Below are 19,781 nucleotides of genomic sequence, written 5' to 3' on the forward strand. Positions count from 1 at the left end.
GTGATTCTGTCCAACTTGACCCATTCTGTGATTCTCTGATACAAACAAAATAAAATGTATGGAGCTTGTCCAAACACCTATTTTATTCATAGCAGACACTGTAAATGCTGTGGAAAGAAAATGTTTCTGCAGAAAGTGGATTACTGATGTAATTTAAATGGTATTACAGAGCTGCTCAAATTTCTCACACATTTCCTATACAGCCTTGACATATTACATTGTCAGCTTTGTATCTGACACAGAGTTGTTTCCACATTTTTTCATGTTTGCAAAATATCTGTAGCACCTGATAATAATGGAAAAGCCTCCTTGGTAAAACTTGCCGATGCAAAACAAATAGTTGGCACAAAAACCAGCAAGACCTCCTGAATGCATTATGGGTTAAATATTCAAGGATGATAAAACCTGTTTAATAGTCATGACACAGACTCAGCTGTAACTCTCATTCAACCAGATGCCAAAGTTGTAACCACAGCCTTAACTTCACCATTTCCTGATTGTGATGTGTAAGTATGTGTGCAGTTTAAAGCTGTGTTCCTTATGACTCTAGATAAAATCACTCTCTTTTTCACTTTGAATATTCAGTAATACTACCCCTAAACACCAAGTCTGGCACATTACTATATGCAGCACTTATCATTACTATGGAACTCATATGGTTAAGTTACAGGACTTTTTTGTAGCTGTTGCCACAATGTTACATCACAATATTTTTGAAGTGTTACCTGCTACTTGCGCCAATTTATCATGAAGTGCATACAAGCTCTTCATCATGAGACTTATCTCATCTTCCTAGAATGAGAAAAACATATTTATGTTAAAACCAGCAGTAGTACAGATGTACTTTTTTCCATTTAACCCCAAAAATCTTCATATAATCTGAGGAAAAATCCCGATGGTTTACAGGTAGAAAGCTGTAACATCTCACAAATCAACTAAGAGGCAGGCAATAGATTTTTGAATCCAAGTATCCAGTACATTGAATTTTCAGATCTTGACTGAAGCTACACTAGATTGCAGCTTGGACTCTGACAGATCTGCCAGTTAAAACCAACAGACTCTCAGCAGTATTTTGATACTACTGAGAGATTAGTGAAATTACTCAAAAGAAGTCTGTTTTGTTTGGGGTGGTTTTTGATAGCTACTATGTAAAAATAGAAGTTTTATTCTTTATAGATGTGCAACAACATTTTATACAAGCTACACTAAAGTACCATCTGGCCACATTCCAGCATAAAATTCAGAGCAAAGGAAGATTTTTGTTGTCTACATTCAAACTATAGTAATTTAATTTAAAAAGCAAACAAACCAACCGCCCCCACCAAACAAAAAGCCAAAACAAAGCACACCAGAAATCTGTGGACTATCTTGTTGATGCTTCCTGCACACACCATAGCACAAAAGGCCTAATTCCCAAAACTAGCATGAATATGAGATGTCATATAATTGCTACTTACAGGGAAGTTAAACTTATCAAGATATCAAACAATTTTATTTAAATATAACGAGGACTATTTTATATTAGAAGGAAATATTCAAAACATAAAGACAAAGAACATGCAATTACATACACATACAATTACATACACTAAAGGCTATTCTGAAATGTTGAAGTTTTATCAAAGGCTAAGACTAGAGCCTTCATTCAAAAAACTAGTCAAAAAAAAATATTTTCAAGTTTGTGCATATGCTGATTATACTCATTTTGAACAAAACCTAACTATACTAGGCTTAATTCCCTGATGCAAAAGCACTATTGACATAATTTTAAAATGTGAATAGTCCAATATTTTTCTGTAAGAAAACTGCTACCAGAAAAGCAAAATACTTCTTTCAAATACTTTCAATACTTATTTCCTGATCAAACAATGGACAAATTATTTCCCAGTAGCATTAACAACAATTACCAGTGTCACCTCTCCCTGTTCTGGTGCTACAGAACCATCACTGATATTAAGCTGATGTAGCTGATACTTCTCAGGAAACTAACCAATCTTATTAACTCACTTCCTGCCCGGAAAACACTATGAATGGCAGAAGAAGAAAATCAGTCCTGCAGCATACACACACACCACCAGCAGTACTTCAAGTTCTGTTTATCTGCCAGTAAGTACACCCATGATTCCACTACTAGCTACAGTGAGATGAACATGAGAAATATTACTGTGACCTTTTTTTTTTCCTAATTAATGGTTGAACTGCATAAAAGAAAGAATCTAGTGGTGTAACCTTTGTAGCTAACAAACAATCAAGCATGCAATAGGATTACTACGGAACACTGCAGTAGAAACAGATGAAAGTAACATATAGAACAGGTTCTCAGGCTGAGTCCAGTGCACAAAATGCATTCTCTTTGCACTAGTAATTATGAAAGAATCCGCAAAATCTGCCTCAAGAAATTTATTTTGTCAAGAGATTCAGAAGCATTTTCTACCCGAGAAACCAGCCAATGCCACCTGCTTAATATGCAATTACTTTCAGAGAGTTCAACCCTAGACACAAAAACCCATCAATCCACCAAACAATAAAACCAAATCCCAGACAGTTAACCAAAAAAATTACACCCCCCCCCAAATCCTCCACAATTATCTTGCAATACTTGCTTATACATGCCTAGCAAAAGCAGATCCCTGTGTTTACAATTCAAGTCAGAAGAGAGAACCACCCGAATGCATGCAGCACAACTAAGAATACAGATAGCTTCAATGGTGACATCTCAAAAATGTTTAGTCTGATACTTCAGACAAAAAAGTGAATATAGGAACAAGTAAAAGAATGGAATCAAAGTGAAAAAAACAAATTTTAAAATCCATTTTGAAGGACTTCCTCTTCTATAGCACTAAATAAGATCCTGAGGTTTCATATCAATCATCTCTTACCAGTGGTGCTTTCAAGGTTGAGGAGCCAAATGGTAACAGTAAGTGAAAAACTGTTAAATTTAGTCTCAAAATTTACAACACTCTTTTATTTTTACAACACAAATGATGTACTATTTTCACTGTATATGAAGCAACCAGCATGCCACAGCCAAATCTTGTAATCCTATTTACACTGCCCAAGATGAAAAAAAAATTAAAACATCAGTTACAAGAAGTGCATTTATTTCCTGCAAATTATACTAAAACTGCATCCTTCTGAACAGATCTCTATTGTTTTTATACAATCACATGACAGATTAAAATCTCAGTGTTAAGTTGTTTTACTTACTTGTATTTTTTGGAGTTCTTCACTAAAGGGATCCTTGACTGTCAAAAAAAAAAGAAAAAAATTAATTCAGTCTAGTGTCTGAAAACACTAAAAGGGTATACCAACATTGCAGCTTTATGATAACACTGCAATAGTTAAGACAAATAACAAAAAGAGGCATCTATTAACCTTTGCCCTAACTCTGCATTTGATAATGCAGTATAGTAGCATTTAGGTTAAACCAGAGTTTTGTATGTCAACAAATTTCATAGCCATTTCCTTTCAAACAAATCTGTGCTTTGCCAAACAAAATTTGCCAAACACTTGTTTTAATAACTCAATTGCTTTGAGATAATTTGGAGGTTTTACATTTTAGTGGACATTTTAAAAAAGGAAAACTCCCTTTTTACTAACCACTAATACATACAACAAAGCTCTACAACTCAGCTTTTTCTTTTAGCAAGAGTGACACAACACACTGAGGGCTCATGCACTCCTGTGAATATAGGTATCCATAAAACATCAAGAGCTGCTGACCCAAGAATAGATTGATGGACAATATCTTGATTCTGAACCACAACCATGCTTAAACTGATCAATTAATTTAGTAATACATGGGAAATACAAGAGAAATATAAAGGTTGACACAGTAGATCAAATTCATGGCAAGATTTCTCACTTAGGAAAAATGAAGGATACAAAAGAAACTAAGGACCAACTTGTAAAACAGGGTTCCCAACCTTAAGAAAGGAAAAAAAAAATTTCTAAAAAGAACCCTAATTATTTGTGAAAGAATGTGGTTTTTATTAATTGCATGACCTTCAGTAGCACTCTTGTCAGCAAATAAATGTTGATCCACTTCACCTTAGTTTTGAAAGGAAGTTTGAAGTAGAAACCATTGCCCTTCCTTTGTTCCAACACGTAGCAATGATAAGATTCACATTCCTATGGTTACAACCAACAAATAATGTCTAAAACAGTGGGACAATGAAAATGCTCTTCAAATGAAGAAGGCTTGACTCTCTGTAACTTTGCAAACAAGTCTGCCCATGTACCTAAGCTCAGAAAAAAATTAACTATTCAATAAGCCCTTCAGCTTCTTCTGATATAGCAAATGGGAAAAAAACCCAAACCAAACTAAACCCACTCAAACACAGGGACTAGTTTTCACACACATCCAAATACTGTATTCAGATATAAGATTAATTAAAGCTGATAGAAGCAGATGTTGAAGAGTCTTGCAAACAAGCCCTACAGCACTTTACCATTTCATTCTATAGGTCCAAATTCACAGCCATTGCTTGCTGGATTATCAAGCTACCAACTTTAAAAAGTTTTTTGTATTTCATTCATTAACTCAATTGAACATCGCTAAACACTCAATCTAAACAGCCTAAAATAGGATTAAACACCTAGTTGGATTGTTTGCTATCCAGACAAGGATAATTAGACTCCAGGGTCAATCTTACTGAGCATACATGAAATCTTGATTGAGTAGGGGTTTTAGATTGGAAGGGGGGTACAAACACAAGACACAAGAGCATGTAGATTTCAGTATACCTGACTAACATATTTTAGCACTGGTGAAAGTCATGAAACAAACACATATGCAACATTTCCATGCCTGCAAAGACCCAAACTGAAAACTGTCACCTGAAATTCTAGACGTGTTAGGGCAGTCCAGCAATCAAGTGGAGGCTATGGTGGTGATTAGACTTTTCCACCATCACAATCCCAGTGTAAAATCAATCTCACATTTGGGCAACTTCATATTTACATAAGTTAACACCTTGAAGTTATTAAACAAGCCAGATGATGTTTGCCTCTCATTCACAAATACACAGTGGTTACAATGACCAAAAATACTAACCCAACCGCCTCTTCAAAATTACCTATCACAAAAATTTAACAATCTTTAAAACTCCTTATTTTAACTCACACAATAGGATAACCATGAAATCACTCTGAAGTTAGTGATTCTTGCAGTTAACCAAAATCTGAAGTACACTTTATATACAATGCTATTTAGTTTAGCATGACTTGTGCCTTAAGAGGCAAGTATGCAAGATGCAACTGCAGCAATTTATCAGCTGCAAATGCAATTACAACTGTTAATCAATCTGCATTTATTTACCACATAACCTTAATTGACTTGAGTTAATAAGGCCACTCCTTAACTTCTTCAGTAATTCCTCTTTTGAGTACACCCTTCTTTCTTTTGTCCAGAACCTAAGCTCTTACCAAATCCTCCCACATGCTCCAGTCATAGATGTAAAATTTTCACCTACTCCAACATGCCTAAGGTATTTCAATATATTACCTCAGCAATCTTGGTTCAAAAGCTTTCTTGACAGTTCTTAGAATATGTAACTACATTTGTAAGAGTGATTAAATTCTTATTCAAGCAAACTGAACATTAAATTAAGAATTAATTATTAATGTAAAATTTTTATCTGAATGAATACTTCCTAGGCTCCTCCTTAAAAAGGGTTTGAGACCTCTAACATGCAACAATTGCCTTGAAAATAGTCTATCAAGCTCACATTCTAATGAAGTTCAAAGAACAAATTACTATCTACTTATGCTATAAAGTTAAAACATGCATCCTTGTACCAGAGGCGATAGAGACTAATGAGGCTATTCAGCCCTTCCATAATACTCATGCCTTCACTTCATTCCTCACTCCTCCACATTTGAGAGTCCTCTTCCTCCTTGCTATAAAAGCCGCCTCTGAACCTTTCTGCAGCTCTCTGTTCCTCCTAATATTTTAAGGTGACATTCTTAACAGAAGCGTTTTAATGCCACAGTCTATTTCTGAATGTACAGATAATTTGATTTTATAGATGAAAAAGCAAAATTCCAGTGCAACTTTAAGGAGCGGTAAAGCTGCAGCTGTAGAAACAAGAATGATCCAAATTAACCTGTAAGCAGCTCGTTTCTGAGTGTGATGACACAAAGCATCAAATACCATTCACCCAAAGGATTCAGAGACTGTACTACAACATACACCTCCAAGTCAGCAGCTTCTGCACAAGTAAGAATGTTCCTTCCTGCAGAGTACTTTTCTCCTCCTCATCCACCATGCCACAGGCAGACTAACCTCAAAACAGAGGTAATAACACTTCCAAAATCTGTCTTACAAATATGTATTCTGTAAGCAGATAACCTAATGCTTTCCATCAGATTTTTTTTTTCCCTCTTAAAACAAATACATTAGCTGGATAATGTACTGCTACCAGAGTAAGAAACAATATTAGAAGCACTGCTATCAGAAATGTTTAGCTGTATCATCCTTTCTAGAAAGGTTCAAATCTATTCCTGCCTACTTAAATCCTGGTTAGAATAGATTTGAATGTTGAAAGGTGCTCCTGCAAGTCATGCCAATTCAATCCAGATTTGAGAAGAGACATAAGTGTTTTGGGAAAGTTTCTCATCAGATAATTTAGTTTACTGGAATAACGTTAGTTTCATTCTCGTATTAGTACTTGTATTAGTAACCTAAGAATTATAAAAGCTGTCAGTTCTTAACAATATTTATGGAAATATTTTTTAGTAACTGTATTTGCACACATGCTCTTCTGCACCATATTACAAAACAGAAAAAACAGCTGTCTCTGTTTTATTAGGGAAAACAGCGCAGAAGTGCACTTGCCATGCATTGTGAAAAATAGATTAAAATCACATTCCTTGCACACACATACACACAGTATTCACTACAGGCTAGTGTGTATACTTAGGAAATAACCCACCACACTACAACTGCTCTTACAAGCAGTTGCAAAACATTAACAGGAGAAATATTAGACAGCATTTTACAATGGGTAGAAAATCAGAATAGGCTTCTGAAATAGCCCTTCTACCTTCCTCTGTACCTCTCCCAAATATTTTAGCTCCTTACATTTTATAAGGCCAAAAAATACACACCACCTCAACAAACGAACACAAATTTAGAGAAAGGAGAAACTCCATCTCAAAAGCATGGCAACACAGTATGTTTTATGTTAAACTAGGATGTCTTCCACTTTCCTTAAACTCCAAGTTCAAAGTGGAAAGTAAACTAATAAAGCAAATTTATCTTAAAACACAGGAAGTTTAAGAATCAATGGCAAGCTGCAATTAAATACTGAATCTACTGTCATTCTGCCAAGGAGCCCAGTCTTGATAAAAATATCCTGTAATTTCGTACAAGCAGTAAGGATTTCTGTCTTGAAGAGTTTCCAACATAAAAACACCAAGTTATAACCCCTTCTTCCAGACAGACTTCAGTTACAACATACTAGTAAGAACAGTTTACAACATCCAAAGTAACGTTCAAAGGGAGAACACTGACAATAAAACTCTTAAAAGGCCATCAATCATGAGCACAAAGTCATGATACAGCTCACATGGGAATTTTTAATTTTTAAAACTGGGGTTCTGCTGTGTCCTCTGTCCTTTTAATCATTCAGCACACTGGTCTATCAGTGCTTGCTGCACTAAGAGCAGAAGAACTACTGAACAATATATTTACAAAGCCTAAACACAACAACAGAGCTCTGAAAACAGGTGCTCTATACAGGATATACAGAGGTAGTTGCTAGCAGGTCTCTTGGCATGACAAAGATGAGCTTCCACTGAGGAAGCAGCAGTCAGTTTACCACAAGTATCCATATTAGTTAGAAGGAAAACTGCTCACCACATACTTGTGGAAGTTTGAAGAGCTCCAAATCAGGATGGGCTCAGCAGTAACAACATAACACACTTGATTGGACATGTGTAACAGTATGCAATATTGAGTTACTTCCATTTTTTACTCCACTGGACTAAGACTCTGAAGAGCTGGTTAACCTTCCAGGCTGTCTATCATAGCAACTGCTTTTGTTTGATGATTTGTTTGATTAATCTACCTGGTTCACATAAATATTATCCAAAGGGAACAACTGGACTAACACACCAGTATCCTTTACTCATATGAAGAGTGCTTAAACAAAGACTGAACTTGAACTAATGTTATGATAATTGTTTATTAATTAAATAGGTTATGCCTATTAGTTAAAAGGTTACATCATCAGCTTGTGGATTAAGGTGATGAATCTTCTGGCAGCACTGTGTGCACTTCTGACCTGGTGGATCTAGAGAGGAGAAAAAAAGCCAAGAAAAACCAAAACCTTTCTTGGCAGGAAACTTACCTGCCATGCAGAAACAGGAAAAAAAAAAAAGACAGAAAGGAAGTACAAGCAAGTTTTACCAAGATCTCAAACACTAGGGGCAATAAAACCATACCACACCTTTGCCCCATGAGAGCTCTGTAGTATGTAGGTCACTACACAATAGCACAAAGCTCAGTGCTTGAACAATGAAAAAAAAAGTTTACAGAACAATATCCTAACTCTCTTTCCTCAAACCATGAATCTTGTGCTTAAGGGAGCTGGCCATATAGTTACTGTGATCCCAAGGCTTGTGTAAGCAGCACGTTAAATTCCCATTTTCTGAATGGCAAAGGTTATCACATGCTAACTCATTCCCTTATAGAAGGACTAGGCTCACCCTATTTGGCCTTAGGTCCTCAATTACCAGGACATCTCCTTCCCAGGACTGCTACTTTGGTGTCATTTCCCTCCAGTCTGCTCTCCCTCAAAAGGAATCATTTAATACCACACATCCTAAACAGCAGAATCAAAGAAGTCTGGATGTAACATCTCATGGTTTTCCTCCCCCTTCTACTTCATGTGCACTTGGACACAATCTGCACATTTTTGTTATTAGTTCAATAAACAACACCTTTAGCTAAACATCAAAAGGAAAAAAAAAAGTGTTTAAAGTTATAAATAAAAAGGCCACTGCATTGTACAATTCCAAAGTATGCCAACACATCCATGCTCAATGTAAAAAACTGAAACAACATATTCTACAGTGTTGCTGCAGGAATACCTACCACCTCTGATGGAAGTAAAACGTAATAGACATTGATCATAATACACCTAGGATCACCAAATCAAACTGTGCATACGTACCTGCCCATTCTGAATGAATGAGCTCTCAGGAGTATGCAAAAGATTGGTATTTCTACTCCTAGTTCAAAGGTCACTGTACAAACAGTACAGCCAGCACTAGAGCTCTCTTCGATGCTCTCAACACTCCTTTTTAGATTTTTTCTGAGCTTATATCAAAATGAACATGCATTTATTATCATAGGCAAAAGACAAAATACCCAAACATGAATATATCCTTCAAACACAGCTCAGATTCCCTATTTCCCATAGTGCCTTACACTTTTATCCACACCTGCTTTTACATAAGCAGATGTAAAGCTTATGATCATAAGTACTTCTCATGCTTACAGATAAGAAAAACAGAGTTCAGAAATAAATTCTGAGACTAGTTCCTTCTCTAGAAGAAAATCTGCACATCTGCTCTGATTTTCTCAGCTAAGCAAAGTCTCCCTAGGACAACATAAAATTCCTTTCACACACACCACCCCAAAACCAACCAAATAAAAAAAAACTTTTCAGCTTTTTCTTTGAAATACACTATACCTTTCTCCTCCCCATACTTTCTTTGGTCACATATGGGGTGCACACCAATTCAGAAACAGACTAGATTAAACCAAATATGATACTCTCCTTTGCAAGATACCACCCTGGAATTTTATAAATAATTTTCTCTTATTTACAAGGTAACAGTAAACTATTTCCAAGGAATTTGTAAAGAGAAACAATACAAGCAACAGTAACACACTGGCCTTTCCCCATAATTAGGTTTTGACTGTGGATTTCCACAGCCTGTGAAAACACCTCTCAGGTGTTTGTCACACGAGCACCACCCAGTCTGTCCTCAATAAAATCTAAGGCATAACACCTGAAAAAAAACAAACAGCAGTCTAAACTTAGATATAGGCAGAGATGTATAGAAATTCCTTAACAGATAATGTTATACCATTTCCCAGAAAATACACTGGGAATTAAAAAAACAACAAACCCAAGCATTATTTCAGGCAATAACAAGACAAACAAATCCCAAATCAGAACAAAAAGTAATCATGTATCTACCTCCTGATAGATATGAAACCCATCCCTCACAGTAAATCTTCCAGTGCTCAGTATCTACTGACAGGTTTCAGATTAGCTCTATAGCTAGATTTCTGTTCTCTATGACCAACAACATTTACATATTCAGATAAAAATGTGTTTGATGAAGTTGGGATATAAGGGGCTTCTGCTATGCAGGTTGATGATGCTGAACAAACACTGGGAAAAGTACTATTAAATAATGAAGTATTGTGGAATATTTTATTGCACAGCTACATAGTGAGATGATGAGTATTGAGGGCACAGATTGTTAAGGTAAGTGGCTTTGATATGCAGCCTATTGAAAATATCCTAAAGCTAACAAATACAGCTATGAAATTAAAGAACAGCCTGAGGTGTCTCCAATTCAGAGATTAAACTGACCAAAGAAACACTTTTCTGTGGACAGAAGTAAAATTAAGATCTTGACATAACCTTAATATCTAGTGTTAGGAAAAAAATTACATTTATCCACCTTGTGCCCAGGAGTCCTCCTGTGATAAAGTTTTGTTCAACTGACACCCAGAAAGGACAGGCTGATGCTGCATTTACTCAAGACACTCTAAGACCAAGTATAAATATTTCTTGTACCTTTTTGAAAAATAGAAGGTTAAAGGGATGTGACCATGTATTATGACTTAAGTGAATAAAGGCAGTATGGAGGAAGTCTTAGCATGTATATAAAACGATTATTCTGTAACAAGCCATCTTTAAATTTTTATTTAAGTAAATGGCCTTCTCTGAAATAAAGAAAAAGAAGCCAAGGAGTTGGTCTACAATCCCTACAATTATGAATTGAATCCCTACAATTATGAATCTACAAGCCTACAATTTATGAACAGACCCAGTTCTTACTACCTAGCAGAGGGTTACTAGAATTCAATGGATTATAGAGAATACTTAGTAAGTTTTAGTGCCTCTTAGTTCAATGCTAGACATCTCTTTTTAAACCCCTACTCTTCTCCCCACATTAAACAGCCTTTTCAGTCTGTCACTCAGAGCTCATTTAAAGCAGCTGAAGGAGTTGAAGACTCTAAATAGGCAGCATTATTCAAGATACCTCGATGTTACAATATGACACTCAGTAAGCAGAAAATTTGACCTTTTTCTCTGCAAAAAAAATTCACCTCTGCAAAATGCCAGCCAAAACAGCACATCTCCTCCAACAAGCTATGCCCAACAGGCACCCCATTTGCCTGTTTCACGGTTAACATACACTTACTCTCACACTCCACAGCAGAATATAAACACAAGCAGAACAGATAACAGCACTAAATAACAGTGTGGGAAGTACAACACAGTAGGACTCAATATTGGACATTGTAGATTGTAGCAAGCCTTCTAATACAGAAGGAACCTACATGAGATCACCTTTAAGACCTGCAGTGGTTCTTCAATCTATCCCTGCACATATCAGTACGCTTCTTTCCATCAGTACTACTGCCCGCTTTGACAAGCTTTTCTGTATCAGAATGACTCAGTAGGCAGAAGCTACCAAGGTTACCTTGATCAAGACCTGAGCTACACCATGTCCTTATTTATTATAATCACAGCAAAGGCACTGCCACCTTCCACAAAGCTGTATCTACCAGGAGAAACAGAAGGAGTCAAGAACAGACAAGACAAAGATAGTACTAATGAAGTTCTCAGCAACATGGGATTCTCCCCAAAAAAAATCTTTTCTTAATATACCTTGATTTCACAGTCCACTGACCAGTAAACTTATTCCCCTCAACCTAATACAGATCACAACAGACAACCAATTTTTGCAGAGAGTACAAACCCTCACAAGACCTATAAAGGCAAAAATAATGTATCCTTTCCTCATGATTATAACACTCCATGATTCTCCACTTTCATCAACAAAAAAACACTGTACTTGTGTAATTTGCTTGCCTAAGCCTTTTAGTGAAGCAACTTTCTCAAACAGCAGTTCTGGCCTGTTCAAGTGCTCATACAATTACTGAAGGACAAGTCTAGAATCAGATCCTAGATCAGTTCAGTACAACTCTGCAACTCCTGCCAGCTTAGCTGGGTAAGAAGTCAGGCTGAAGTTTGCAACCTACTACTCTCACATGAAAAACAGATCTTTAAAGGATTACAATGTACATGATTTTTAGAAAAACAATTGATTCCCAGAGATAGGAGGATTGCAGGCCTGATTCTCCTCTTGTAACTGGGATAATTATAGATTATGAAACAGTGCAAAGTAGGGCTCCTATGATGCGAAATTTAAGTCCTTGTGTATCATGGGTGCTTCTTTAAAATATTTCCACTGCATCCATTATCACTACACATCTGTCCTAAGCAGAAAGAGCTGCATTGCACTTCAACAGTACTAGAGTTGACAGAGCCTCTTAACAAATGAAACAAGTTTTGCTTTCCCACACCTTCTAGTCCCTAATGTTTTTTAAAATGGAAAAGTTACAACGAGATCTGCTTTCAGATTCTGTATCACTTTTAATTTTCTCTCAAGAGAAATGGAATTTGCTTTTGCAAAAACTATGTACTATAGAATACAGTGCAAACTTTTGATTACTTTTTCATACCTAATGAAAACAGACTGACTCCTGTCAGAGTTCTTCTCCATCCCTGCTCCACAGACAAGCGATTCTAGTTCAAATTTTCCATTTACTTAAAAAAACCCATAGCCTCCAACAGCAACTTTGAAAAAAAAGTCATAATAAGAATCTACAGTAATGGCATAAGGAGATGTTTTGTGCATATCTGCAAACAGCAGCACATTTAAGGTATGAATGCAAAACAGTTATAAATATTCTGAACAAAGTATCAACTACCCTAAAAACAGGAATTCTGAATTTCTATCATTTTTGTTTCAAACACTGCCGAGCAATATTCATATTTATACTTTATACTCCAGATCTATTACAAAGGAAAATAGAGGGTTTATTATCCTTCAGGAAGGACTTGAATAGCTGAGCTATTTTGTACTATATAACAGTTACTTAGTCTTTCCTAGATGAAAGTCACTACATAATAATTATGCAGACTTTCCTAGATAAAAGGTCAAATTATTCCCCATTTTAAAGAGTAATTTCTGACATACCATAAGAAAGACAAGAGTTTAAAATTATCAAGGATCCTAAGGAAATCTAACTATTCTGCCTGGCTTTACTTTATGAAGGTAGAGAGTCTTTTTGTCTGACCTATAGATCTTGATCCACAATTTACCAAACCACAGAATTGAGATTGCTACAACAGAGATTAGTCTTTACAAAAAATACCAGTATTTTCTTTTATATCACCTAGTTGAGAAATACTTGCTGATTAGGATTTAAAGTAATATGCAGAAAGTGAAACAGCAATATGCTAATATTTAGTAGAAGTTGTTACCTTGTCAAATACAAGTCAGGGTACCCCCCTTGCAAAACAGAAGGAACATCAATAGGCACACAACACAGGAACCCTGAAAGTCTTAATTTTTCTCCCTCCCTTAATTATGTCCTCTTCTGTAAATACTTCTTATCCACAACTAATTTTCCTCCATTAGGACCAACACTGTCAAGAATATAGACTCTTCTGAAAAGGTGATCTTAGAAAGTAAGTAAATTTGTAACAGTTATCAGTGAAGTATCACAGCGCTTCAACAGCAATTTGCAGGCCCATGAGCGTAAAAGTCATCATCTCGTCTTTTATACAGCAAGTCTAACTTCTTAGCAATTAAATTCTCTGCATAAAATTCCACAGAATTTTCATTCCACCTGAGAGATTTAGACGTCAAGAACAAAGGAACATCAATCTAATTGAATGAAACTCTTAGAACTATGATTTGCATAAGCTTACACTTGCAATATATACAACTGCTAAGTCTCTTGGAATTAACATTTCAAAAACACAAGTTGTAGCAAATGTAGTAAGGATTATCCTCCTAGCAGTTTTGTAACAAGTATCATAGAAAGACCAAAATTACTAGCAACAGATGTCACTTTAAAAAGCCTCTTCTTATAAGAAAATAAGATTTTAAGCAAAAAAACCTGAAACTTTCAAGATTAGTTTTTTGTTGTGGTGGTTTTGTTCTGGTTTTTGGTTTTTTTCTTCACAGCAACTGCTTCCCAGACAAAGTACTGGAGCAGAAATGGTAAAAGTAACTTACTTACAACGTATTTCAGCTTACAGATTTCAACAGCATCTGTACTAGGGCCCGCATCTTTCAGAATGTTAGTCAACTTAATCTGAAAGCAAAATCAACCGATCTGATACAGTTACCAACTTTTCAGGGGAAATAATTTTAGAATTAACTTCCAGGAGCAGCCACGTGAGATGCTCAGAGTAGCATCACAAAACCACAGAAGTTGGAAGAGATACACACTCTTCAAGGTTTGAAGAACCTAGGAAATAGATTAAAGTCTACCATCATCCTAACAAAATACTATGCTGTTTTGGCAAGAAGTTGATACAATCTCATGGTATTTTGAAGGCAGGTGCAAACAAAACATGCTTTACAGCCAGAGCAAAATGAAGTTACACACACCAAGCCCAAACTGATCTTTTTCAAATGCAGCGCTGTCAGAGATAGCAAGCACAACATGCACTTACACATTAGCTGGTCTTCTATGTGAGCTTGAAGAGCAGTATATTTTAACGGGTTTAAGAAAAACTGCACAGACATTTATCTATATTTTAGACAGCAATAATGCATAAAAACCTTACTTCAAGTGACCTTTCTAGCTTAGATACAGAAGAATTAGCTCAGTTCTGATTTGTCTTTGACCATTTTATGCTACACGTGGAAAAACTAAACAGCTTCATAGCTATTTCAGAGCTCTGGATAAGAAATCATTTGAACACTATGCACAGTGTGACAAGTCTCTTCTGAAATTCTCTGCTCACCCCTTCTCATTTATAATGTTACACCTGGCCTAAATTCAACTCCAATACCTGGTTTTAAGCCTCTCTATCATTAGACACACCTCCTCTGTTCTTAGATTACAGTCTGACAAATATTTAGGTGTTGATATTGACTGTACTTTGTGATAAATATTTTTCAATGTCACAAACATACTATCACCTTATTTTGATTGCATTTAATTTTAGGCAATTAACTATTAAGAAAACCAACATTAAGCTCACTGTGCATCATTCCCTGCAAATTTAAAATAAGAAGCCACCAAATATACAAATAATTGCCTTTACTGCTTTATCACAGTAAGCATGATAATTAGAGAGATTCATATATTGCAACTTTGCTGAACCCTAAAAGTTTTTATGACACAGATAGTGTCAAACAACTGATTTTTTTCCACAATCAATTCACTCTCACCCAACAGAATCTTACCTACAATCACCTAAAAGACAGAAAAATTTCAACATCCAATCACCTAAATGAAAAGGTTGTTTTTGAGATGCATTATCATTGTTAATTAAAAAGTATGAATCACTTCTGCTTCTATTAAAAAAAACCAAACTATACACCCATACAAGCATAAGAATCTAAGGACTCACTTGGATGTTGCTGAAGCTTAGGAAGCATACAATAGAAGACAGGGTTCTCCCCCTTTTCAGTAAAAATCAGTCTTTACTAGTCCGTCTTGCCTTTTCTTGCCTGTTCTACAGACCCACAGTATTTTTGTTCCATATGCTGATATGAGAGGAATTTAGTAAGCACATGCTAAACATATGGGCAAGGTAACTCCTTGTTCATTCCCCCATTACTGAGAAGAAGTGGCCTGCTCTTCCTATCGAAGGATCCAGCCACAAAACCTGCTGTTTGATTCTGCCAAGGGACACTATTCCCCGTTCCCATTTGTTACGTTGCAGCAAAGCCTGGGGTTGTGAGGAAGTAGCACAGATAAAATATGAGTGGCATTGCCAGAGCAATTCTTCAGAAAATCCACTTTCAAGAGTTCCACTGAAAAGACAGCAAGTAAGAACAGGCCAAGAACTAGTTTACTTGAAAAACCCAGCAACACTGGACTACCAGAGCACTGACTGGGCAGCCTAACCTAAGCAAGGTCCTCTGAGAAGAGGACAATTTTTCCTAACAGTTCCAGTTGGGTTAACTTTTTAAGAGCAATACCCCCAACACAGTCATCCCACGTGCTCTATAGGAAAGTTCACACATTCAAAACCAAAATTTCTTTCAATACAAAAAAAAAAAAAAAAAAAAAATTCACTCTGAACTGTAAGAACTATTGCTATCTGCATTGCTGAAACACTCAGCTTGTATCAAACAGGATGATAAGCCAGTTTTAACTGAACCACTGAATTTGGCAGTTTACCCTAGTAGGCTGACAGATCTTCTCCTGTTAAAATCATCGTATTTCAAGAATAAAAGAAGCATATAATGCATGCTAGTACAAGAATACAGCTTATCTGTACACAAGAAAACGTAGGCATGTCTGCAGCAGTTATGGCCAGAAGCTACCCAGAGCAGCCGCAACAGTCACACTATACCGTATCTAATTATAGTCCACCTGCCTATGTTCACAGCCAGCCCAAAAACAAGACTGAACAGCACTTAAAAGCCACGTGGACCATTGCAATGAAACCACTGCAAATCCCCAAGTCCTTGCTGCTACTGTCCTTCCTCAACAGCGAATGTTTTACTCACCCCCTCCCCTCCAAAGAGTGCAAAACAGAATTAAAAATTATTATGCTACTGTAATGTAATGAACAACGTTTGAAGGGGAATAGAAAAAAAGCCAGCCCACACTGCTGCCCTGTGACATCTAGCAGATCCCAAGATAACAGGCAGATCATTCCTTACAAGGCACTGTATACAAGTCCACAAATGAGTATATAAATCCTCTACCCTCTATACAAAAAAAAAACGTACACACTTGCATACACCCCACTCACCATCCTCAATCATGTCCAGAAAAATACAAGTTGCCAGGAACTTTCTAACACTCTTATATCCCAAAACCAGATTTTGGCACAATTTCTCACCAGGAGCAATGAAAAATCAAGACAGCAATGGCATGAGTTTTCTTTCTTGTGGAGATGTTAGAATCTCCACTGTCCATTTCAGAACAGCCAAGAACTGAATTAGCAAGAATCACCACTCTTAGGTGGTATGTTTCCATACCATCTAAAAAAAAACCAGTGTTTTTTAAATCCATTCCAATAAGTTACTTCCACATGTTAAAGAAGTTCCCAACTTCTTCACAAATAATTCAGTATTTTAAAAAAAAAAAGCTCTGAAATTCAGACTAAAGCACAGCAGTATTTCATGTATAAACGTTATTCTCAACTAAATATAAAAGAAAGTACTTATTAGAAAACAATACACATAAGTCAAACATTCACTGCACAAAGTCTGTCACAGTGTGCATCACCTCAACCTAGGATCCTTTTCAAGCCTCAGCACACATGAATGAAAACAACCTGCTTTATTACCAAACAACTACAGTCAAATCTTAGCCCTGCAGGAATCCCAGGTATCTAACTGTGCACGCTTACTCCTGTGAGATTAACATAAAGCCTTCCCTCGTCAATTCCCTATTAACCATACTTCTGCTAAATTGAACAAAACCCGAAGAACTGCTTTGGGAAAAAAACTTGCTAGAAAACAAGGTAGCAACAGATTACAGCAGGGAATGCTGGGATTTAAGTTTATCCTCAAATGTCTTGCAAGCTTATTATACCAGCTTGCAAGCACACACATAAGGAAAGACAATTCCTCTGAGCACAGTCCTCTACAGAGAGATTATACTAAGGTGGAACCCAGAACTGTTCGGTAAGGGATGTCTGGGAATGCAAAGGCGTATTAACAGTTGTTACATCCAGTTGCAGAAACTGCTCTTACCCTTCACCTAATACTTACTGTTGGCTCCCACATCCTCAGCTACTCCAGAACCTCTCATTCTCAGGTATGTGAATCCCAGTATCAGAAAGAACAAGCATGCAGCAGTTAAGAGGAACATGGACAGGTAATGTGCACTGAAGCCTCCAGTGGTGGATACCTCCTCTCTTTTGAACTGTTGGAGAAGCTCCTCCTCGGGCTCAGAGAGATTCTTCTTGTAGGTGTTTTTCAGGTAGGTATGATTTGAACCCGTATGATTGGAGTGGTTGAGTCTAAGGGAGGAGGGGGTTCCACCCGGGGGAAGGCTATTAGTAGATGAATAGATCCTGGATTCAACACTACAGCTACCAGGAGCACCGCTGAGAACATGATTATTGGTCGCTTTCCTAATGGTGGCTGGAGGGTCAGTGATTTTGCCGCTGTCCACGTCCGTGAGCGGTGGTGGCAGCAACAATACTGATGGGGATTTCTTGGATAGCCCAATGCGGTATCTGGGGCTCGGAGGACTAGAGTCCAGATTTTCACATCCTCCTCTTCCCCCCCCCACCACCGCCGCCGCCTCCTCCTCCTCCTCCTGATTTCTGCCCCTGTCTAGACTGCCGGCAGCGGCCGCCCCCGCCGCCCTGTCATTCGTTACGAGCACACCAGCACCGCAGCCGCCGCCAGCCCTTTCTTGGCCCGTCTCCATCACGCCAGCGCCGGCTGCAGCGCATTTGCTTGTTATGAATGGAGCAGGCGACTTGCTGAGGCTCCGTCTGGGCCGGCGAACTGCAGACTCCTCCTTCGGTCCCTGCTGTTTGGCCCTCGCCCCCGCCGCCTCCTCCTCCTCCGAGTCCGAGTACTTGTCCCTGCTCCCTCCGTAGGAGAAGAGCCGGTTCCCGTTCACGGTCCGGTTCTTCCACCTCTGCTGCTCGCTCTCCTTCTCCTCCTCCTCTTCGTCGTCCTCCTCCTCGCCGTCCCCGAGCTCCCTCACACCCTGAGTCGCCGCCGGTCTCCTGGCGGCCGCCCCCCACCAGGCGCTGGGCTTCCGCCGGGCCGCCTCCTCCGGGGGGGAGCTGCTGCTCACGCCGCCGGCGCCGTGGGGGGCGGCGGGCCTGAGGCCGCGGTAGAGGGGCGCAGCGCGCTCCCTCCTGCCGCCGGCCTGGCTCCGGGGGCTGCTCTCCACGTCCGACTCGTCCGAGCTGAAGCCCAGCAGCACTTTGCCGCCACCGGCGGGGGGTGCGGCGCGGCCACGGCCGCCTCCGGCGGCGGCCCCGGCGAGGAAGGGGTGCTCGGCGCCGGCCAGCCGCGCTCCCGGGGCCGCCCGCCCGGGGCCGCCGCCTCCACCCGGCGCCGCTCCGGCTCCCGTGTTATTGTTGTTGCTGTTCCGGGTCTTGTTGGCGCCGCCGCCGCGGGCCCCGGCCCGTTCATCTTCGCGCAGCTTCTTCAGCTTTTTCAGGTAGACGGGCCGGGTGCTCTCGGTGACCGGCCCCGGGGAGAAGCCGAAGCGCCTCAGCTCTGAGAAGAGCTCCTCGTCCGTGAGCTGCGCGGCCGTCGCCATTTTCCGCTCCCCCGCCGCCGCCGCGGCGCTTCCGACCCACGCGCCGCGCCGCGCTCCCCGCCGGAACTGACGCGCCGCACTCGGCTGTGGCCGAGACCCGCCCGTCACCCCGCGGCGCCGCCCGCCGGGAACGCGGCCGGGAGGGAGGGGGAGCGGGGGGATGAGCGGGGCGGGGCCGCCCGGCGCCGGCGGCCCTTCCCGGCCGCCTCCGCTCGGTCACGGCTGTCGCGCGGGGCTGGCGCCG

At 39.1% G+C, this 19,781-nt stretch overlaps 1 protein-coding gene across 1 annotated transcript in view; it reads right to left on the reverse strand.

The window, feature by feature from the left end:
• The window catches only part of LEMD3 (LEM domain containing 3), a 40,720-nt gene extending 21,140 nt beyond the window's left edge, over window positions 1-19,580 (reverse strand). Inside the window, exons 1-3 of the mRNA XM_023947758.2 lie at window positions 18,019-19,580; window positions 3,208-3,245; window positions 726-792 (exon numbers count right to left, since the gene is read on the reverse strand). Coding sequence (XP_023803526.2) covers window positions 726-792; window positions 3,208-3,245; window positions 18,019-19,537 — 1,624 coding nt within the window. The 5' untranslated portion in view covers window positions 19,538-19,580. The remainder of the gene's footprint in view (window positions 1-725; window positions 793-3,207; window positions 3,246-18,018) is intronic.
• Between the last annotated feature and the right edge of the window lie 201 nt (window positions 19,581-19,781).

The sequence above is a fragment of the Cyanistes caeruleus genome, chromosome 4, assembly GCF_971803275.1.
Source record: "Cyanistes caeruleus chromosome 4, bCyaCae1.hap1.1, whole genome shotgun sequence".
NCBI lineage: Eukaryota > Metazoa > Chordata > Aves > Passeriformes > Paridae > Cyanistes > Cyanistes caeruleus.